Genomic DNA, 23,443 nt, shown 5'->3' on the forward strand with positions numbered 1-23,443 from the left:
GTAGTACCTTCTTAGCTTGTTGTTTTGCTTTTCACCTCAGCGGAGGAAAATCTTTGGTGTTTCATGATTTATCATGACTGATCACTGTTGTAAATCAGCTTGCATTTGAGTTCCGATCTTGAAGTGGTAGCCCTTTACCAGGGTGAAGGTTTTGAAATGGCCAAAGCATTGTTGGTTTCTGTCTGTAATGTTCATTAGTGGTTTTAAGTTAGTATTTTGGTTATGATTTGTGCTTCAAAATTGTCCATGAAGTCCTGATACTGGTTCTATACACCAATTAGTAATGCCTTCTACAATGTATTGTCCAATGATGAAAACTACTCCCTCCGTCCCATAATGTAAGACAGTTTTTTTGAAAAACGTCTTACATTATGGGACGGAGGGAGTAATATGTAGAGATGGTGTGTGTGTGCTGACAGCAGATATAACTTGAACAACTTATGGCACAGGCTTCATTTTTGCCATCTTACACAAATTACCGGTAAACCTTTGTTTGATATATTTATTTTTTTCATCTTCCAGATCCGTATATATTGGCTTGATAAAAATCCTTAATTTGCATCCTTTCTCTTATGTTTAAAAGATTTTGCATTATTGCCATTTGGCTTCTTCAGTTTCGTGAATTTGCTTGTTTCATCTGGCCATGGTCAGGCTTGTTCTGTTAATTTGTTTGTTATGTTTGAGAATGGCGTTTTGGAGACCGAGCTCCATGGAGGCCTTTATTTTTGAAAAATTCAAATTCAAACTTTTATGTTTCAAAAAATTCTGAAAAAAAATATGCGTGTATGTAAGGATGTAACCCACATGTGTGTAAAATTTCATGATGAAATACATTGAAATGCAACCTGTGCAAAAAAGACAAATTCATGGCCTGGGAGGATGAATAGTATCATGTGTTAAATAGCCCCAGATTTGTCTTTTTTGCACAGCCCTCATTTCAACGTATCTTTCCCTGAAAATTTACGCACATGTGTGTTATGCCTTCATGTATATCTGTACCCTTTTTTAGAATTTTTTGAAATGTAAAAATATGAATTTCAATGAAATTTGAATTTTGAATCTGGAGGCCTCCAGTGAGCTCGGTCACCAAATGCAGTTTCCGGTTATGTTTCTAGTATCTATTTTGTTGTTGTTTGCCTTCGCTTTGGCTATTTCATCTGATCTATCTTAGTATAGTTTTGTTTTCTTGGTTTATTTTGTAGTACAGTTTATTGCTATATATTTTGCTTGATACTTGGATTTGCCCCTGGTCCAATGATGATTACGATGGAGCCCTCATGCATGCATGGATGGATCGGCTTAGATTTGAGCTCCAAAGAGGGCCAGCTGTTGCATTCGCAAAGTTGAAGCCCCTGAAAATGGCTAATGCAGCACCGTCTTCTTTGTTCTGGGCGCTGAGGCATGTCTTGGATCAACCTTTGCTTCTGCTGAAGCTTTGGCACTGACGCCTGGCAAAAGGTGTTCTTCTTCTGCTGCTGCTTCTGCTTCTTCTTCTTCTTCTTCTTCACTCGGTTGTTGTTGTCTCTGGCAACTCATGTGCTATACCGGTGAACCAAGGCACGCCCCAGTGCCAGCTTTGAAGCCTGCTGCATTAGCCTGTGATGAAACTGAAATCTGAGGGTCATATTGTAATACAACCTTGTTGGTAACTCTTTTGCATGTGCTCACTGCCTAACAGCCAGTGTGCACATTGTGCTGTCATGGTTTGACACTGTCTTTAGATGCCCGATGGTGTAATTGGGCAGGCATGCTTTGCTTCTCTTATTTCATTATCTTGGTATATTAGGTAAGGTTTAGGCTAGTGTTTTGAATAAAGGTATGTGCTTCATGGTGCTGAAGTGTATATGTGGATTGCTAGCTCTTTCCATCAGTTTGGACTTTTGGTTGCGTTGGCTAGTGCTGGATCATTGTTCCACAATCAATGGCACAAAATCGCTCACATCCCCCTGCCATGTCGTCAGATATGATGGCACAGGATCACACTCTGACAGATGATACAATTTCATCTGAGGATAATTCATACATTCATATATTTATTTCTTTGTGCTATCATTATTGTTGTGTCACGTGTCATATGTATCATAAACATTCCATTTGCCATTCTCAGATGCAGGTTGGTTCTTCTATAGTAAACGCAACATCCGTATTTAGTCATCAAATGTCTTGTCTATGTTTGTTGATTTCTTTCTGCTTTGTTACCAGTTTGTGTTCTCTTTCCTATGTCTCTTTGCGAAACCTCATATTACACCTTGACCCAACTAATATCCCAATTGTGGGCATGTGGCTTGCACTTAATTTCTATTGTGACAGAATTGTGATGTTTCATTTTGTTCTTGATGGTGGATAGAATCATGTAAGTGTTGGCTTCTATAATGCATCGCCCAATGATGAAAAATGAATGTAGAGATGGCACTTGGACATGATCCTGTCCTCCTCCCCCTCTCTCCCTCTCCCTCTCTCTGCATGGATGCGTAATGGCACATGCAGCAGCAGCAGCAGTTCACACCAGATCAATCTTCACATGCCTTATGGACAAAAGGGAGATCATATCTTGTGCCATCAATGAATGCTACATCTATGGCATCTGAGGGCATGTTCTTTTTTTTCATACCTTACACGGATTACCGGCAAAATTTGCATGGATATATTTATTTTCAGTTCCATCTTCCAGATTGTCTCTGTTGGCTTGATGGGGACCCTTCAGTAGCATCGATGTTCAGATTTTTCATCATTTTTGCTTTGCTTCATCATTTTTGTGCATTTTGCTATGGTTTCATCTGATTATGATTAAGTTTGCTCTGTTGATTTTCATTACTTTTGTAGTACTCCCTCCGTCCCAAAATAAGTGTCGCTGATTTAGTACAAAGTACAAAGCTGTACTAAATCAGTGACACTTATTTTGAGACGGAAGGTGTACCTTTTTAGCTTGTTTTGCTTTTCACCTCGGCAGAGGAAAATACTTGAGTGTTTCATGATTTATCACGAGGGATCGCTGTTGTAAATCAGCTTGCATTTGAGTTACAATCACGAAGTGGTAGCTCTTTACCAGGGTGAAGGTTTTGAAGTGGCCAAAGTATTGTTGGTTTCTCTTTGTAATGTTTATTAGTGGTTTTAAATTAGTACTTTGGTTATGATTTGTGCTTCAAAATTTTCCCTGAAGTGCTGATACCAGTTCTATACACCAAGATTAGTCTTTTGGATGGTGGTTAGAAGTATAGAAATGCCTTCTACAGTGTATTGCCCCATAATGAAAACTAATATGTAGAGATGGTGCATGACATGGTCCCTCCCTCTCTCTCGCTGTAATAAATTGGATAAAATTTATTTTAAGGTGGCTAATCTAAATATAGGAGGATGTGGTTGCAGACCTTGGGATGTTTTCCAGTTTTTTGTTTGGAAACAATTGATCTGCTGTTAATTTGAAGATGACAAGGAAATAAGGAGGAAAATTAAAAGGCTTCTTTGGTGGAGGGGTAGGAGAAGCCCGGATCAGCCAAGGAAGCAGGTGAGCTGCCGTGTATGGATCGGTCGAGGAAGGAGACGGCTTGTGCTGTAAGGGTGTCTGCAGACTGATTTTTTCTTGATTTGATGTATTGTCATTGCATATATCATTATCTCCAAGTCTGATTAGTGTTTGATTTTGCACAGATTTGTTTGGGATCTGCTTTGAAGCAAGCATCGTTCCTTGTGGTCACAGGTAAATTTGCAGTCCTGTCTATTAATAGTTGGTTCAGAACATTAGGAGCACAGTGACAAGTTTCAATTTTAAGGATTTATAATACCCCATTTCCGCTGGTTTTTCCCCAATATGTCAATGTGTGATGTGTCTAAGCCTCATTATTTCCCTTTGTTATAGTCATTATTCAGCATGGAGCAGAACTGCACACTTATCAATGTATAATTTATATAAAGCTTGATATATTGCAGAGTTGTGCTTCCATCATTTCCTAATATATATTGAAATTAAAAGTTCAGCTTCTATTTTCCTTAATATGCTTTAATTCCTATGATCAACGGCTACAGATTTCTTCTAACACTGTAATGCTAGGCTGGAGTTTGAGGTTTTCACTACTGCTCTCATCTTCGATGCCATCTCAAACTACTAAAATTTTAAAATTATGTTTCATTTTCACCAGGATTAGGTTCTTTTATCCATGTGGTGGTATGGTTCAAATGCGAGAACAGATGCCATGTATTGCCATGACATACATTGAACTTTGAGTTTTCGTCAATGATGTTGTTATTTTTATCTATTTGTAGCGTCATATAAATGAGTTTTGACATGGTCATTTTACAGGACGAGTAAACAATGGTTGGTCGGTAGAAGCTTCACTTGCGACTGTGTGCCTTTCTGCCTTAAGAAGTTCTTTTCATTGTCGAAGAACAACATAATGTTTATGGGCCAGTTTTCATGTGGTATAGAAATATCAGTGAATGTAGCAGATATTTTGCATGATCTTTAAAGCATAGTCTCACACGGAGAACAGTCACATTGTGTCATAAGGTGATAACTATAAAGTCCACACCATGTGAAAGACATTATAAATTTATGCATTCATAGGCTGTTTTCTACTATGAGCACTTGATTGTCTTGTGACTGTAGCCATGGATAAACTAGAACTTAATTTGATGTGTAATATCATGACGTGAGATGTAGTTCTCCTGTTGAATTAATTCCATTTAGAATCCCTGTGCTCGAGGTAGACAAGCAAAATGGGTAGTGCATCGTGTTAAAGCCTTCAGCCTTGCTTCCTAGAGAAATAGATATATGTTTCAATGTCTTGGTGAGGTGTCTTTTGGTGGATGGGAGCAAGCAGCACTGCAACAGTACCAGATGGTGTGGGTATGTTTCAATTTTTTTTGCATTTTGAGGGTACACTTCCATCCTTTAGAAAATTATTCTCTTTTTTGAGATGTTTCAATATCAACTATTTTCATCTTTTGATTTCCATTTAATCCTGGTTCAGAGAGTGGCCTTTTTGTGCCTGGTAGTGTGGGTATGTTTCAATATTGTCTGCATTTTGAGGCTGCACTTCCATCCTTTAGCAAATTATTCTCTTATTCAAGATGTTTCAATATCAACTATTTTCATCTTTCTATTTCCATTTTAATCCTGGTTCAGACAGTGGCCTTTTTGTGCCTGTTATTACACTTGAATGCTAAATTGCAAAGTGACACATGAATCGTTCTAAAGGACTGATGGTGATGTTTTCATATGGCCATTCTTACTGGGTGGCTATTTGCTCGGTCATTTTTGTAATCATGAAATGTTGATAGATGCTGGACATGCATATCGTCCTAGTTATTTCCATAGTTTATTTAATAGAACATTTAAGTTATTTTAAATAGAGGAAAAAGATTTCTCCTGGTCCATTACGTAAGAGTGAGTTTTATCACATAGCCCCTTTGTGGGAAAAGATACAAGAGTTTGCACCCCCAATCTCTTGTTTGTTGTATCAAGTTCTTCTGCACCCATGGTTGCTAATTTGCTGACAACCCATTCGTTCTATATGGTTGTTGACAAAAGGTGGTTATCTGCACTGCCATTCTTCATGAAAATTATGTCATACCAGGTTCTGATATTTAGCATGCATCGTTTATATTCTGAAAACATGTGTTCTTTGTCCTTTCAATAACTAACTAAAATATTATGCAGAGCGTGAGAAATTAATGATGTCAACTTTCTGATGGGGAAAAAGGAAAACATGTGCTTCTGTTATATGCCCGAAGATTGTGCTTAAATGGGAGAGCATGAATGTTTCATTAAGCTGCCTTGGCCCCAGGTGTGTTCCATATTTCCATTGTTGTCCCATTTGCGACTATCTTACTATGTGCAGCCTAGGATTTGGTTGATCTTCTATGCAGGCATAATCCGGTGATGCAATGCAATGTTTTCATGTTTCGATTTCCATTTTAATCCTGGTTCAGAGAGTGACCAGTTCATAATGCGAAGCTCTACTGTTGAATTCTATCCTTCGGTGTTCCTTAGTTCCTTTGACCATGCCACTCACTGAAATGAGAGACATGCTCGTAGTTAATTTACTTATGCCATCAGTGCTCATAAACGGTCCAGCTGGGGAATCCTTCGTTACCTATACGTTAACGTTGTTCTTTTGTTTTTATTGTTGTGTGATACATATCCACCTATGATGACAAGTAGGTTCCCAAAGTTTTGTATGGTAGCTGTAAGTTGGCATCTTCCAATTGCTGATGGACCCTAAGTTTGAATGTTGTACTTACTTGGTTTGTAAGGTCTTACAGTTTCAGTGCTTTATTTGCTCATGGAGCTATGGCTCTGTTACGTTGGGCTAAGGTTTGATTGCCTGCACGGGTACGGCAAGGTGTAGATGCAGATTCATTGTCGATGTTGAATACTGGAGTAAGAATGATGATCAATGCTCTAATGAACCTGCATGCTGCAGCATTACTATCAGGATATATGGGTTAGGCACATACTCTTTTGACAGTGGGTTAACTAAGTGTGGTTTTCAGGTGAAGTTGCCTATTAGTTTTTTTCAGCTTTCTTGTGTTGACTTCTCTTTTACTGTAAAGCAAAGGCTGGCAGTTAGTATTCCCTGATTCAAGAGTTTTTTTTACTTGGAAGATCGGAACATTGTCGATAGAAGAATGAGTTTTATAGCAAACTAGGTTCAGACTTGTATACTAATTTCATTTTGCGACACCATGATGGTTGTTGGGGTATAATTAAGACTTTGTTCCCACTGAACATGAAATGCTGGATGATGATGAGATCATCTATGACAGTGATTGGCGGTGCACTGATGATTGTGAGTATATATATAGATCACATTAACACATTTCTGATAACTACAGTTCTAACTCATTGATGGATCCTTCTCTGTGTCTTATGGCTCTATGGGCCGAGCATTCTTATCTCTAGTTGGACAACACTAGCCTCTATAGTAACACATATGCTCTGAGATTTTTCTAGGATCATTCCTCCCAGGTGATAACGAACCTGCTCATAATGTAGCATAAGCTAAATCGATTCTAGATTTTCTTTTTTGGCCCACTACAATAAAAGATCATTCATACTGAGCTTTTTTGTGCTACAACAGAATTATGGATGACTGCTCTATTTAATCTTTGACAGTTCGGTCTATATATGTCATGGGTTTAGCTATTAGCGTTGTTGATTGCAACCTTGCGGACCTCCTGCTTATTGCTTTTCATTATTCTTTGTGTAGGTCACATACACCAACATCTAAAATAAATCCAGCAGGCAGTTGAGAGTTTTTCGGCTGTGATGATTACCAATGCAGATAGAGCTATCTAATCCAGCTTTCGCTTGATTTTCGTCACTGAGCTACCAGCCTTCTTTTTTCCCCTTTCCTATTACTACAAGTGTATGGTAATTATTTACCAAATACTCCCTCGTCCCAAAATTCTTGTCTTAGAGTCGTTGATTTCAAGGAACTTCGTTCCATCCAAGATCCTGAGGAAAGAATCAGACTGCCTGGATCTGTGGAGGGCACTGATATCATTTTTGTGTCCACAGATTTTGGCATCCACAAGGTTAATCTCAAGTCACTACACAAAAAGAAGTTGTGCTAGAGACGGCAATACCGTACTTCAATTCCATACATGAGTTTCTACCATCCGCCGGGTACATCTCTGCGTTCTTCCTTTTCCTCTTTTTTCTTTTGTGATCTGGGCACAACACTACTTGAATCTCTAATCAGATTGAAAGTTATATTTGATTGTTCAGCTGTGAGCAAACTTTGTGTGCTATGTAACACTAGAATGTGCACCTAATTATGCTTATGGCTACCTAACTGGTTGTTTTATATTCTATCATGCCATCTCCTTTTTGCAATCACACTTACAAATCTATGTTTGCAGAATGGGAAATTGCAGAAATAGAGGAAAGGTGAGTCATTCAGTTGCGGCACGATCGTTGACGATGTAGGATTGAATATGGTTAAGGGCAGGATGCCGCTTTCATCAACAGGAAAGATTACCAGACCACTTGGAGTTGGAGGTGACATGAGCCTTGTGATCAATTCTGCCGGTATTCAGTAGCTTTTTTAGCGGTGCTTGTTGGCTTTTGGTAGCATGCTTGATAATTTCCCCGTGTTGTTAGCATGCGTAAGCGGGTGAATGGATTATCTTGTAATGAGGAACTTCTAGTTTCTTGAAGCAGCACAATCATGTCCTCCTTTGTTGAATTTGCTAGAGAATGCATAGTTTGGTCAGTTTGCTATTTTACAAACTCTACAGTTTGCTTCCCAATTTTTATCCAGTTTTTGGATTCATCTCCCATAAGGGGTACCATTGCTTAGTTTTTGCATGGTGGCTTGCTCATCTCAATTAATCTTGTGAATCCAGTTATTGCTACATGTCGAGTGCTAATGTTAGGGCAGTTATATTTTTGGAAAACTACAGAATGTTTAGTCAGAGTGTGCAAGGCTAGAATGATAATTGCTAGAACCAGCCTCTTGTTTCACTGATGCTTCTCATTGGTCTGGGCATCAATACACAGTTCACCATCACTGAATGTTGTCTCTCTGTTAACTAGTCTCCTTTTTAGGGTGCATATTACAGTCAACCTCTCACGTTGATCAAACAATGCCCCGCTTCCTGGCGGACAGCAAAAACTGTCTAGATGTTTAGATGTAGGATTTGGTTGAATTCCATTGTAAAAAGGTCGTGTCTGGACGTCATGTTGCTGTAATTGCTCCAGGGCTTCTTTCTGTTACTCCCTCCATCCCATAATATAAGATAGTTTTGCAAGCTAAAACAGCTTGCAAAACGATCATATATTATGGGACGGAAGGAGTACATTATAGCGATCTAATGTACAGGAAGTAGCACCTGAACAAGGGCTCCTGTAGATGTAGGCTATGTAGGCTTCAGATGAACTCCATTTTATCGCCACCCCCATGCTGTCGACTTCTCGTAGCTCACTGTGATGCTGGACTCTGTCTAGCGTCTCTAGCTTTTAGCTTCCCAAGTTTCAAAACTTCCCTAGCTTAGGAGCGGACATTGATCTTCTATTTTTGACCATAGCATTGTTCTTAAAATTTCTGTTCAACCAAATCATGATTATCAGGTATGTTTGTATTATAGTGAAAATGTACTGCCAATTTTCTGTCGATGAGTTCCGGAAGGTGTAAACATGTATGCACCTGAGATAATATGATCTGCACCTGGAGGGTGATCGGTAATACTATGCAGTTCACCGCCTCCGAATGCCTTCTCTCTATGTACTCCTTTTAGGTGCATATTACAGCTAACCTCTCATGTTGATCAAACAATGCCCCACTTCCTGGTGGACACCAAAAACTGTTTAGATATAAGATTCAGTCGGACTGCATCGTCAAGCGTCGTGTCTAGATGTTGTGTTTCTCCACGCCTTGAATTTGCAATGGCACCACCTGTTGAGTTCTCTCGACTCGCTGCAATGGGCTGCGTCCAGTGGCTCTTGTAGTTTCCTGAGTTTCAGAACTTCCCCTGGCGCCTAGGGAGTGTGTTTCAATCTCGTTCATTTTTCACCCTCGTATTGTTCTGTGAAAATTCCATCCAACCGCATCATGGCTCTCAAGCCTGAACATCTGTAGCAGACCATGTTTTGATGAGTAAAACTGCCCCTTTAGAGTCTCATTCTGTTACATTATATATACTGACCTAATATACATGAAGTAGAACAAGAGCCCCTGTAGATGTAGGGTTCAGACTAACTCTTATCATCAAACATCATGTTGTGTTTCTTGCCTCGGATTTTAGAACAGGATGTAGCAATTATTTCCACCCCCGTGGTGTCGAGTTCTCTCATCTCGCCGTGATGCACTCAGTCCAGCGGCTCTAGCTTTTAGCTTATTAATGCCGGTTAGGTCAACAGCGTTATTGAAGAATTCTTGGAGAAAACAGAGTAGATCATTCTTGAACATATCCTTCAAAAATTAATAGAACTCATTTGTGTAGCAATCAGTCATGAGCAGGCATGGCGCGCTCTCAAGCTCTGTTACCTTGACACATTACCTTGTCGATTTCCATTAAAGAAACCACCAGTGTTTTTGTTCCTCCAAAAAAAAAACACCAGTGTTTTAGAAAGCAAAACAAAGAACAAAGATTCCCTAAGAAGTGATGAATTTGAGTGACGCCCACAACATGATGCAAGCACAGTACGCAAGTACTCAAAAGAAAAACATGCATCCAGGTTGCAGCACACACAATTTAGCTACACCGCGAGGTCCACACTGATCAAGTACTCTCAGGCTATCAGTACCTAGAAATTAAATTATTACTGGGCGTGCCGTAACACGAAAGCTCATGAGCTCTGGTGGTTAGGCGCAATCGTTCACCAGCGGGACGGTTTGATCCCTATCGCGCGGGCATAGCTGCTACGAGCATTATCATCCCCATGTTCGAGGAGGATTCATGTGTGAGTCGCTCCTTGATCCGACGCCTGCGACCTTTATCCACCTGGGATCTCCTTGGGTAAATGGCATCGCATTTCTCGCATGGGACTTCACCACGCAACTCGATTCTCTTCAGCCCCACAGCTCGCTCCATGACTAGCCTTATGTAGTTTGTCACCTTGTCTTCATCCTCAAAACCGTACATTCGGAGCAACTTCAACTTTAGGTGCTTCAAATCCTTGGATGGTTCCCACACCACGTTGGTCTTCTCGGCACTGTCCTCATACGGTATGTCACATGCATGCCGCTCTCGAGATAACTTCACTCAAGAGCATACAAGACAAATAACACAAGTTAATTGAACTCGACACCAACCCATGCAGGGCAATGTAGTAACAGTTCAAACTAAATATATCTGCCATTTAAATTTTTGCAACATGTTCAGTATTACTCCCTCCGTCCCACAATGTAAGACGTATTTTTGACACTAGTGTAATGTCAAAAACGTCATACATTTAGTATCTAATCTAAGTGTATGCCTGTGTAGAGTTTGGACAACCTTGCATGAACTAAATCCTAGGCAAAGTAAAATATGCTAATATGCTTCAGGTAACTCTAACACGAGTGCGATCCAACATGATTTATTTATTTATTGTCTTGCACGGACATTGTCTCTCTGCAAAATATAAATGGAATGCCAGAACTTTTGTTTGCATTGCACTATCATTCATATACAATACAATCCATGTGTTCCATATATCCCAATTACTATGCGTACTCTATGTGCTACTTCTAAAATACTACTCCCTCCGTCCTAAAATAAGTATCTTGAGCTTAGTACAAATTTGTACTAGAGCTAGTACAAAGTTGAGTCAGTTATTTTGGGACGGAGGGAATATGTGATAAGACTAGAGCTGGTGAGTGATTGAAAATCATATTAACTTTCTCGTGTGTTGTTAATGTTGAATATTTGGAAACCTGGCTGTCATACTAGACGGAGTCATGATATCGAGGCTAAGGTGTGGATTAATTAAATTAAAAAGAAGGTAGAGTAACAGGCTTACTGTAAACTTGTGCAGGGCAGGTGCAACTTGGAGGATAAATAGGGTCCAGCTCAGATCACACTCAGGGAAGATACCAGAAAAAGACACTTCGGCCAGATTTCTGAATATGGCAGTGAGATGCTTGGGATGTTCCGGCCGAATCCATATCTGCACCAAGAAGAGGAACACAAATAAATAGACAGCCGAATGAAATTATTACTCCCTCTGTAAACTAATATAAGAGCGTTTAGAATACTACTTTAGTATTCTAAACGCTCTTATATTAGTTTACAGAGGGAGTAGTAAAGAAGAGCAGAAATATGATATGTGTGCAGAAGAAAATTAGAGTAGGTTTTACCATTTGGTGGCGAAAATTGAGATGCAATTTCAACAGGTTATTTGCACTCGTCATTGAGAAGCACTGGCTGAGCAGGAATGGCACCTGCCACGCCTTGGCCTTACAGGCGAGGTTGACTTGACGAAGCTGTGGAACGTAGCCAAAGCGCATCGGAGGGTTGTTGGAGCGCCAAGAATGGCACAGCACCGTCCTGAGCCTGGGGACGGAGATGAGGTGGATGCGCTTGCAATGAAAGCGCTTAAACTCGAGCTCCTGGATCACAGAACACGGTGTGTCAATCTTTAGCACGTGGCGCTGATCGACCAGTCCGCAGGAGTTCATGTTGAGATGCTCGAGCTTATCGGAGGCAGCGATGAGGGCGGCGACGTCAGAGTCCCCGAACGCAAGGCTCTTGAGGCGTAGCCTGGTGAGGCACTGGAAGGCCGGCTGGTGGGCGCGGGAGAAGGACATGAATTGCTGCCCCATCTCGGGGATCTGCGGGAAGGAGTTCACCCCGGGGGGCGGGGATACTTGGAAGGCGAGGCGTCTGGTCTTGCCATGGCTGACGACATCCTCGACGGCGCTGCCGATGGAGCTCAGATGAGAGGCCGACAGGAAGAAGCGGAGGCAGATGGCCTTCATGGCCATGACACGGCCGCGCTGGCACTCGCAGTTGCGCTGAGCACAGACGGACGTCAAAGCGGCCGTGAAGGCGTCCATGGTTTCGCCCAGCGTGGCGCGGCGGAAGCAGCGGACGTCGAGTGTCACGAACGAGAGCTGGTGAGGGAGGTGCCGCCACCGCTTGGAGACCGTGCCGGCGCGGACCGCCCGGCGCAGGCCGAGCCGCTCGAGGATCCGGAGGAGGAGCTCGTCGGGAAGTGCGCTGATCCTGTCCTCCTCGCCTCGGGCGACGTTGAGCTTGAGCGGCGGCAGCTCCATGGCCGGGATTGGGGGCCCGGTTGATGGATCGAAACCCTAGCTAGAACCAATCGCCGAGATGCTCCGAGGCCGCGGCTATGCGGGCGCTCCGGCTCCGCCCCGCACCTCCGGCGTGTGGCCCGTCGATCGCCGGATCCGACTCTTCCTCCTCCTCCTTCTCCTCCTCGATTCCCCTCCGGCCGGCGTGGTTAGCTTCGATTTGGTGGTTGGTTGGGCCGTGGTGCATTGGATTGGACTGGATTTGTGCTGCTAGCGAGGGAGGATTCGAGTGGATTGTTCCTCTCGGCGGCTGTACGGACTGGGGAGAGGAACAAGAAGATCACGCGAGGGGAGGGGAGTGGAGGAGGCAGAAGAAGCTCACCAGTCCCAAGCTCACCTTTTTATTTCTTACTAGCAAGATGCCCGTGCATTACATGGAACGTCAAGATGTATTTTTTTTTATAAAATACATGTTGTTGTGATTAACCCATGCGAGAGTAATCTCATGTATAAAAACTAATGATATCTCGAGAAATAGAAGAGATAGGGTGAGGAGGAGTGTAAAAACCCATGCGGCCACCTTGCCAGATTGTTCTAAAGGTTTTTTTTTAATTGCTCAACAATGAGGTTGTGGGAAATAAAGATGAACAAGGGAAGGCTTTATTTGCAAATGTGAAGAGAGGTGCGGGTATCTTTTTACAAAATTGTCATAGTTTGCTTTCTATCCATCAGATATAGATCAAACGGTCTATCTTGCAAGATGGCAGGCAAACCATCATCACCAACTCGATTTTTTATAAGAGTAAGATTATTATGCGGTAAGTGCAAATCCCATTCATTTTGGGTACGTAGATCATCCTCTCGATATGTGCTTTCCACAAGGTTTTACTTCATTTCATTTTCCAAGGCTATGACTGCGGCATGACTATATTGAACTTTCCACAAAATCTCGTAAAAAACACGGGTACTATTTCTTTTGCGGAAATGGATATATATATATATATATATATATATATATATATATATATTTCCTCCGTTCCTAAATACTTGTTTTTCTAAACATTTCAACAAGTGACTACATACGGAGTAAAATGAGTGAATCTACACTCTAAAATATATCTACATACATCCGTATGTAGTAGTCATGTGAAATGTCTAGAAAGACAAATATTTAGAAACGGAGAGAGTATATTTCAATAGAAATTAATACGGATGTTTGCACAGAAAAATATAATTAAAGATTTTGGTTACCCAACGTCTGAAAAATAAGGATCGGCTCGTTGGAAATCTACCCACGAGCACCCTCCCTCCTTCACCACTGCGGGCATAGGTTGTTAGGCAAAGCCCGTCGGTAGACTGTGATGACAGGATCTAAGGTGGCGTTTGGTTGGAGGGATAACCAACCAATGGATAGGGATAGCCAGTTTTGAGAGGGATAACACTTGTTTGGTTTGGTGGTGAACAAGGCTGGGGATAACCAGATACCCAGGAATATTTCTCCAAAAGCTGGCTATGGGGAGCCGCGAAATTCTCGCGGACGATGGCAGCCACCCACGCTCGGTGACCTCCCGAGGCGGCGAAACGTTTTATTTTCTTCTCTCACCCCTCCCGAAAGAACAGAACACCCTATCCACACGGACAAGGCAGCGGCGGCAGCTACGATTTGGATCGGCGGCGGCCGTTTTAGCAAGGGCGGCGGCACGGTCGAAGTGTGCACGGCGGCGGCGGGTGTATGGCTTCGGGCAAGAAAGGTCCAGTGTCTGGTGGTGCGCGTCGAGTTGTGCCTATGCCGAACACGCACGCTCGCCGGCCGCGGCTGCTGATGTCCTAGGCAGTGGGACGCCGGGGCAACTGCCTCCACACCTCCAGCGATCCCAAGTTCATGAGCACGTCGAGGCTGGCCTGTGCTGGAAGACGTCGTCTACCGCGACTCCAGGTTTACCAGAACGTCCGGGCTCCAACTGCCTGATTATACATTCTTCAGAGTAGCATATTTGCATCAGACAGCAAGATTGGCTTCGACTCACCATATGATGAATCATCTAATCTGCTAATGTATGTGACGTGTTTTAGACACTTTTTTGACAGATTAGATTATACCCATTTGACTGTACGCATGGATGTGTTTGGATCATGGGATTACAATACATTTTTTTGATGGTGTTGTTGACCTATTCCACATGATATATATTTTGTATAATCAGTGGACAACATGATATCCATCTCTCATCCTTCTTACCAAACATAAAATTGGCTATCCATAACCACCTCCCAGTTTGCAACCAAACACAAGCGCGAGGATATCCCCAACCACGTGGTTAGGTATATCCTCAGCCAAGCCAACCTCGCCCGCGAACCAAACACTCCCTAAGTCTCCATTGGATGATTCTTGGTGGATGCGCTTGCAGATCCCTCCGGGTGGGCTACTCTAGCTTCTTCATGGTGGGATGCTTCGGCTCGGTGGCGTCCTTGTGCAGACCGCAAGCACCCCCTGGGATGCGCGTTCGAGCCTACAATGGTAGCGGTTGCGCTTTCGGCCAAGGTGGTTTCTTCGAGGTGTGGGTGGTGGTGCATCGCCCTCTTTCGTGGTGTGGGCAGGCTGGATCCGGTCGCGACAGGCGACGGGGCTGCCATGGCCTTTGGTGTGGTTCTTTCTCGACGAGCGTACTGGGAGATGGATTGTTCAAGCGCAATGAGATGGACGGCAAAAGTCGTGCTCGAAAGTTTTTCCGAGCCGATGATGGCGACGCCTTTAGGCATCATTACCTTGATGAAGGTGGTGTTGATGTCATTCTCACCTACCTTCCTGCTACTTTGGGGGAAACCCTAGACCCAGGTGATCTAGGATCAGATGCTAGGATCAGATGCTGGCATCTTGGTATCGTTTTCATCTCTTGGGAACATCGTTTCGGAGCTGCATTGGTTAGGAGGACTAGTGGATGATGGCAGCTTCGCACTGCAGCGGATTCTTTCATGCCTCACCGGTGCCATACTTTGGGTGGCTGAGGCATTGATGCGGAGCATGGCGGCGATCCTTCATTGAGATGTTGCATTGCAGATATGGTGTGTGGCAATTTGCTGGTGATACTTGCGGCTATGGTACGACTGTGACAACTCATGGTATACTATTTGGGGTGCTCAAATTACCACTGATAGACACTCACTAGTAGAAAAAAACTACTTTACATGAGCCACATTAGTCCCGATTTGTAAACGGACCGATACTAATATGACCATTAGTGCCAGTTCCAACGGTTAGGGGGCCGGGAATCATTAGTCCCGGTTCGTGTTAAACCTCAAGTACCGGTTCGTGACACGAACCGGGACTAAAGGTGTGGTGGCCGGCTTGTGTCATACTGGGGGCCCACTGGCACATTTAGTCCCGGTTCATGTCACAAACCGGGACTAGAGATGCACCTTTAGTCCCGGTTTGTATAAAGATGCTCCTATATAAACCATTCGTCGAGCCCGAGCTCTTTGTTCTTTCCCTTTCCTCTCCTCTATGTTCTTCCCCTCTTGCTCGAGCTCATCCACCATTTTTGCAAAAAAATTGTCAAGATTTGAAGGCATCCCATCCATCCAAGTGTTCACAAAGGTTAGCAACTTTGTCCTTTCATCTCTCATTGCTAGATTAGCTCTTGCAATGCTCTATAAGTATAGTGATTTGTGGGTTTTAGTTTGGGAGTATTTATATGTGGTAGTTTATTTGATTTATATGCAATTTGAGCTCAAATTAACTTCTTAGTTTGCATGTGTAGGTGTGGTTTACTCAGTGCCTTCCCGTCCCCGTCCTAACCATCGTCGATCGCCCGCACCGTCCCGTCGCCGTAACCACCTTGGTGAGCCTCTTGTTCTTATCCTTTTTACTAGTAATAATGTACGTGCAATGCACGTTTATATTAGATAGAATATTAGTTACACGTTATATTAGGTAAGATATATCTGTTGCATGTTGGTATTGCTTGGACGGGTATGCCAAGGTGTAGATGCAGAATCATTATCGATGTTGAATACTGGAGAAAGAATGATGATCAATGCTCTAGTGAACCTGCATGCTGCAGCATTACTATCAGGATATATGGGTCAGGTACATACTTTTTGTCCCCACCACGAAATGCAACTGGCTCGATCCCCAAAGACTGGTTCGATGTGTGGGAGTGCCGCCATGGCCGTGTCTTCTTTGGATCTGCACTACGACGCAACCAGCATACCGTTTGGGGTTCCCATGAGGGCTGCTCACGTGGCTGCGCCTGCCCAAAGACTACTTGGATAGCCCCGTGCTTGGGGTAGGGGTGCTCTGTGCCGTGGCAAGCTGTGACCACTGTGTGTGCCATGAGGGGCCCTTCCGGGTGGTCTTTGTCGATTTGCAACCGGATAGGGATGTCGCATTTGCGCGCGCGATGGACGCGCTCTATCTGGAGAAGGGCACCTATCTTCAGCAGTGGAGTGAGCCATGCTCTCATCTTCATCTTCCATCTGGTGCACGCCTTCAGCCAATACCCCCTGTCCTTATTGAAGACGAATTTCACTTGATTCCCTTTCATGAAGACGATGGTCCTACGCAGGATGACATTGCAGTTCTCAAGTATGACTTGGGCTCTACTTGCTTATCACTAATTGAGCTGCCGGACTTTGTCTGTTATTACTCATCACTACTTTGTGTGCTATGTAACACTAGAATCTTGCACCTAATTATGCTTATGGCTACCTAACTGGCTGTTTTATATACTATCATGCCATCTCCTTTTTGCCATCACACTTACAAATCTATGTTTGCAGAATAGGAAGTTGCAGAAAGGGAGGAAAGGTGAGCAACTCAGTAGCGGCTCATTGCCGATGTAGGATTGAATATGGATAAGGGTAGGATGTCGCTTTCATCAACACGAAGGATGACCACACCACTTGGAGTTGGAGGTGACATACTGACATGAGCCTTGGGAAGCTTTTGTAGTGGTGCTTGTTTGCTTTGGATATAGTATGCTTGATAATTTCCCCGTGTTGTTGGCATGTGTAAGCGGGTGAATGGATTATCTTGTACTCCCTCCGTTCCAAAATAGATGACCCAACTTTATACTAACTTTGTACAAAGTTGAGTCATCTATTTTGGAACGGAGGGAGTAATGAACTTCTAGTTTCCTGAAGCAGCAACAACCATGTCCTCCTTTGTTGAATTTGCTTGAGAATGCATAGTTTGGTCAGTTTGCTATTTTAAAAACTATACAGTTTGCTCTCCCAATTTTATCTAGTTTCTGGATTCATCTCTCGTAAGGGGTACCATTGCTTAGTTTTTGCATGGTGGGTTGCTCATCTCAATTAGTCATATGAATTTAGTTATTGCTACATGTGCTGGCGTCACCGCAATTCTGTTAGAACTTTAGAACTACAAAGATCAATATGCAATTCACCATCTTCGGATGCTTTCTCTCTATGTACTCCTTTCAGGTGCATATTACAGCTAACCTCGTTGATCAAACTATGCCCCACTTCCTGGTGGACATCAAAAACTATTTAGATGCAAGATTCAGTCGAACTGCATCGTCGAGCGTCGTGTCTAGATGTTGTGGTGGAGAAATGGCTTGTTTCTCTATGCCTAGAATTTGTAATGGCACTACATGTTGTTCTCTCAACTCGCTGCGATGGGCTGCGTCCAGTGGCTCTTGTAGTTTCCTGAGTTTCAGAACCACCCCTGGCGCCTAGGGAGTGTGTTTCAATCTTGTTCATTTTCCACCCTTGTATTGTTCTGTGAAAATTCCATCCAACCGCATCATGTCTCTCAAGCCCGAACATATGTAGCAGACCATCACTACAAAAAAGACACATCCGTGACATTTTGGGTCGAACAATTTTTTTTTCTGTCATACTTATGACACTTCTATGACGATAATTGTGACAAAACCTGGTATCATCATAGATGTGGTGGGGTCCTACTTCTATGACAAAAAATCATGACAGAAAATGGGCTTTTCGTCCTGGGCGGGCCGGAGACGCATCCGCATGACATTCTTTGGACCGTCCATGACGGAAAAAACCATGGTAGAAGCGAGGGCGAGGAAAATATCGGGGTGTTCCCGGTTACGGTGGGTGGTCGGGGTCGAGCGATGCGCGTTTCTCTCATACACGCACGCGCGTGGGTGCGAGGCATTGGGCTCTAACTGAATCCGAGCGATCGATCGATGGCTGTTAACTGAACCCGATCGAGCGATTCCTTCGCTACTGCTGCTAACTGAAGCCGATCAATGCTACCTCTGGATGAACAGTGAGCGTTGCCGGGGGGGGGGGTTGGATGAACAGTTCCCAGTGGGGGTGGATGAACAAGACCCCGTGGTGTTGCCTCTGCATGAACAGTACCCTGATCGATCGAGCCGGTTGGGGCTAGATGAACAGGACCCCGTGGAGGGCAGGATGAACAGGACCACCCCGTGGAGGGCAGGATAAACAGTAGCCCGTGGAGGGGTGGTTGAACAGGAGCCCGTGGAGAGGGCTTGTTGAATAGTAGCCGGTGGAGTAGCGCGCGGTGGAGGCTGGATGAATAGGAGCCCGTGGATGAACAGTCGCAGGTGGAGGCTGGAGGGGGTCGACGGTGGATGAACAGTAGCCCGTGGAGGCTGGAGGGGTCGACGGTGGAGATGAACAATATCCAGTGGAGTCCCGTTTTGCGGTACGCCACACCCCTCCCGATGAACAGGACCTCCGTTTCGACCGTAGCGCTCCAACACAAGTCCGTTTCCTCCATTTTGCAGTATGCCACACCCCTCCCGATCAACAGGACCCCGTTTCGACCGTAGGAGGTCCGTTTCCTCCGTTTTGCGGTACGCCAGACCCCTCCCGATGAACATGATCCCATTTCGAATGTGGCCGGTCGAACACAAGGCCGTTTCCTCCGTTCTGTGGTACGCCAGGCCTCGTTTCCATCGGTTGTTCCGTCCAAGCCCTCCCGATGAACACGACGACGCATTCCGTTCCGACTCAGCCGGTTGGCTCCCCATTAACACGACGATGACGCTGTTTCTCCGTTCCGAACCAGCCATGTACACGAGCCCTGGCCGTACGTATGTGCGAGTAGGCATTCGAGACCCTGCCCGTATGTACGTACATGGCCATATTTTCTTTCTTGCACACTGGCCGCTGTACGTACGTGTACATGCTACATGCACGCCTCTACTACAACACGTGCGCGCCTCTACATCGACCAGTATGTACGTACACGTTCGCGACCAGAATGACAATGCTACGTATGCTTCGACCAGGTGGGTCCCGACTGTCAGGCACTTCCTTGCGTGCGAAGATGTAGCTGGTGGGTCCCAGCAGTCAGGAGGGCGAATCAGTTTTTTGTTTTTACCCGGACGCACTTCCTTGCGTGCGAAGATGTATCTGATGGGTCCCAGCAGTCAGGGGAAAACATTTTTTTCGTGAAATACGGTGGCCCGTCCGGTGGGTCCCCGCTGTCAGGTGGAGGAATAATTATTTTGCACGTAATAAGGAGGCATTTTCTTGCCGCGACCGTGGACCCAGCTGTGAGCCTCTCCACGTACAGTCCACGTCGGATGAAAGCTGTTCCTTGACCACGTTGACCACGCCGCGCCGAGAGCACCAGGGCGGTGGACAACGGCGTGGCCTAGGAAGAGGACGACGCGGAGCCGGGGAAGACGCGGCAGTGGATGCCCACGCGTAGAGGAGTACGAGGGTTGACTGGTTCGCTGCGGTGTGAGGCTGCCGTCGCCGCAGAATAACAGGGGGTGTGGGTGAGTAGAGGGATGGCCTGGCCAGTGGTGGGAATAGTAGGGGCGGTGAGGCCTCCGGGGCAGCACAGCCGGCCACGGGAGGCAGTAGCATGCGACACGATCGGCGCTGCTTTGGGCGGCTGGAGCAACAAGACCAAAGGTTGAAGAAGCACTACGGCCGTTGGATGGACATCGTACGGTCACTGGAGCTAGAATCGTTCATATTGACTAAGTTGACAAAGCACTCCGTCCCCGTCAACTTAGTAGGCCCACAAGTTAGCCTCCCACCAAGGTGGGTCCCAACTAGCAGGGGGAGTATTCATTTTTTGCGTGTAATAAGGAGGCACCTCCGGTGGGTCTGAGCTGATAGCGGGGGAACGTTTTTTTTTCGCAAAATACGTTGGCCTATCCGGTGGGCCCCAGCAGTCAGGGGGAAACGTTTTTTTCGCCAAATACGGTGGCCCGTCCGGTGGGTCCCCGCTGTCAGGTGGAGGAATAATTATTTTCCGCGTAATAAGGAGGCACTTCATTGCGGCTGCCGTGGACCCAACTGTCAGCCTCTCCACGTCCAGTACTCTTCCGATGGAAGTCGTTCCTTGACCATGTTGACCACGCCGCGCCGAGAGCACCAGGGCGGTGGACGACGAGGAGGCCTACGAAGGGGACGACGCGGAGCCAGGGAAGACGCGACAGTGGATGCCCACGCAGAGAGGAGTATGAGGGTTCACTGGTTCGGCTGCGGTGTGAGGCCGCCGTCGCCGCAGAATAACAGGGGGTGTGGGTGAGTGGAGGGATGCCCTGGCCAGCGATGGGAGTAGTAGGGGGCGGTGAGGCCTACGCGGCAGCACAGCTGGCCACAGGAAGCAAGAGCAGGCGGCACGATCGGCGCTGCTCTGGGCGGCTGGAGCAAGAAGACCAGAGGTTGAAGAAGCACGACGGCCGTTGGATAGACATCGTACGGTCACTGCAGCTAGAATCGTTTATATTGACTAAGTTGACAAAGCCCTTGGTACACGTAAACTTAGTAGGCCCACAGGTTAGCTTCTGAAACGATGCGCCTCAGATGTCAGGGGGAGGAATTATTTTTTAGGCGGGTGAAGCTAGAATATCCGAGATTGAAAAAGAAGCACGGCATCCGTTGGATGGACATCCAACGACCGCTGCTGCTAGAAGCATGTGTTGATTATAAATTGACAAAGCCTTGTATACGCGTCAACTCTTTTTTTTAAGGGGACGCATCAACTTAGTAAGGCCACAAATGTGTGGCAGAGAAGTTATAGCCCATTTGAGATTTGTAAAAATGTGCAACCAATTTTTGAATTCTAATGGAATTTACTACAGCCCATTTATAGTTTGTTAAAAATACAACCCATTTCAACCAACCGTTTAAAATAGAATTCAATAAAATTTCCCACATTTTGATGGGATCCGAAATATTTTTATCCCAAAATTTCTACAATTTTAATATAAATTTATATTACGTAAAAATCCAACGAAACATTGCGCTCGCAACAATTAATGAAATTAAAATTTTCAATATCCAAAAATAATACTTTATAAAGTAATTACGTGTTTGGTGCATTTTTTATAGTTACTGCCCAGTTTTTATTACATCCCATTTATTATTTCTTAAAGCCCATTTTCTTGTTAAGCCTAATGCATCCCTCCTAGAAAAGATTTGCAGCCCAGCGGGACGAAGAATAACAACTTGACCTTGCCTGGGTATTCCTAAAAAAAGTATAGCTGTGTTAGCCATTTTCAGCTTGAAAAAAATTAATATCAGGGCTGGATATCTGGCCTGGGCTAGACGGGGCACAGCCCGCCCAGTTAATAGCTGCAGCGATGTTTTCGTTGTTGTTCAGAGGAGAAAAATTAATATCTGGGCTAAACATCTCTCAAGAAAAACTCTGCAGTGCTCACACCTCAAAAACACAAATACTGCTCGAGCTGCTTGGTCCCGGCTATCGGCCACTTCTTGTGCAATTCTCTCGCTTATTGACTACATAGGTTGACAATGGTGTGGGACCCTGATGTCAGGAAACCAGGAGGAAGCAAAAAAATATTGTTTTATATACTAATAAGGAGGCACTTGCGTACGTGCGGCTATTGCCCTGGTAGGTCCCCACTGTCATCCTCTCCAAGTAAAGTCATCTCCTTATCCTCATGTCCGTTGACCATGTTGACAACGCGAGACGGCGGCGCCACGGCGAGCACAACAACTCGAAGGACGACGGAGAGGGCTTCGCGGACCCTATGGATGGTCTGATACAACGCCCGCTGCTCATTCGGGAAGCCAGGATCATAGGGCTACATGTCCACGACGGCATTGTCGTTCACTTGTTCACCGGTGCTCGTTGAGGAGACGGAGGTTGCAGCACAGGTCCTCCTGTGCTGGTAGCTCTTCTGCCATTAGGGCGTCGAAGTGCGGCCGCACCTGCACTATGGTGAACACGACATGAACCGGCTTGGACAGTGGCGCCGGCTCCTGGTCGGAAGCTACGTCCATCATCTGATTGTCGTCGCTCAGCTCGGCGAGGTAGCTGGTGAGCCAGCATGTCCGGCTGCTGGACCGACCCGCTGCCAAGCACGAGTTTGACTGCCCTGGCCCACCCAGACCGCCTCCCTCGCCTCCGCGCGCTTTCCGCCCGAAACGATCAGCGCCGCCCGCCCCGCTTCCCGTGCATGCGATTGCTCCGCCTTCAAACGACACAAGTGTCGTCCGTCCGTCCTTCTGCCGCCCACATTAATGATACGTGGTTGCCGAGGCGGCTACTCCGGCACCACACGTCCGTCCCTCCACCTCCCATCATTGCTATATAAACTGCTGCGTCGGCCATAGCCGCAGTCATCCACATCCTTTCCTATTCTCCTGTCCACACCACTACTGCCCACCATGACTTCCTCACGCTCCAGCGCTCTTCGGGACGGGCGGACGATGGACCACAAGGAGATGGCAGCCATTGCTGTCGACTGGCTGGCCGGCAGGCAGCCGGAGGACGACGACATCCCAATGGAGAACATGGTAGTTGACGATCCGGCGCC

The 23,443-nt window shown here is 45.2% G+C and overlaps 1 protein-coding gene and 1 long non-coding RNA gene across 5 annotated transcripts; one reads left to right on the forward strand and one right to left on the reverse strand.

Annotated features, from left to right (window-relative positions):
- The first annotated feature begins 387 nt into the window (after window positions 1-387).
- Window positions 388-9,945, forward strand: LOC125544921 (uncharacterized). Of its 4 annotated transcripts, XR_007299849.2 has the most exons (6): window positions 388-3,552; window positions 3,649-3,697; window positions 4,298-5,783; window positions 7,209-7,372; window positions 7,520-7,627; window positions 7,864-9,945. It is a non-coding gene; the product is annotated as an uncharacterized LOC125544921 (long non-coding RNA). The 4 variants fall into 4 exon arrangements; XR_015617968.1 differs by having other exon boundaries at window positions 388-5,573; window positions 5,657-5,783; XR_015617967.1 differs by having other exon boundaries at window positions 3,649-5,783.
- A 143-nt stretch (window positions 9,946-10,088) lies between these two features.
- Window positions 10,089-13,087, reverse strand: LOC125544973 (uncharacterized). The gene is made up of 3 exons (XM_048708790.2): window positions 11,784-13,087; window positions 11,447-11,593; window positions 10,089-10,701 (listed from the first exon to the last, which is right to left on the reverse strand). Exons 1-3 carry the CDS (start codon window positions 12,699-12,701, stop codon window positions 10,345-10,347), a joined length of 1,422 nt encoding a protein of 473 aa, XP_048564747.2. The 5' UTR covers window positions 12,702-13,087; the 3' UTR covers window positions 10,089-10,344.
- Window positions 13,088-23,443: the final 10,356 nt, after the last annotated feature.

Source organism: Triticum urartu, chromosome 1A (genome assembly GCF_056163025.1).
Source record: "Triticum urartu cultivar PI428250 chromosome 1A, HENAU_Tu73, whole genome shotgun sequence".
In the NCBI taxonomy this organism is placed as follows: Eukaryota; Viridiplantae; Streptophyta; class Magnoliopsida; order Poales; family Poaceae; genus Triticum; species Triticum urartu.

Excerpts from the sequence above, each read along its gene's own strand:
- LOC125544973 (XM_048708790.2), bottom strand. The coding sequence starts at position 12,701 with ATGGAGCTGCCGCCGCTCAAGCTCAACGTCGCCCGAGGCGAGGAGGAC. Across the intron at positions 11,594-11,783 it reads TCAATTTTCGCCACCAAATG|ATATGGATTCGGCCGGAACA; the intron begins GTAAAACCTACT and ends TTCTTGGTGCAG. Across the intron at positions 10,702-11,446 it reads CTGCCCTGCACAAGTTTACA|TTATCTCGAGAGCGGCATGC; the intron begins GTAAGCCTGTTA and ends TCTTGAGTGAAG.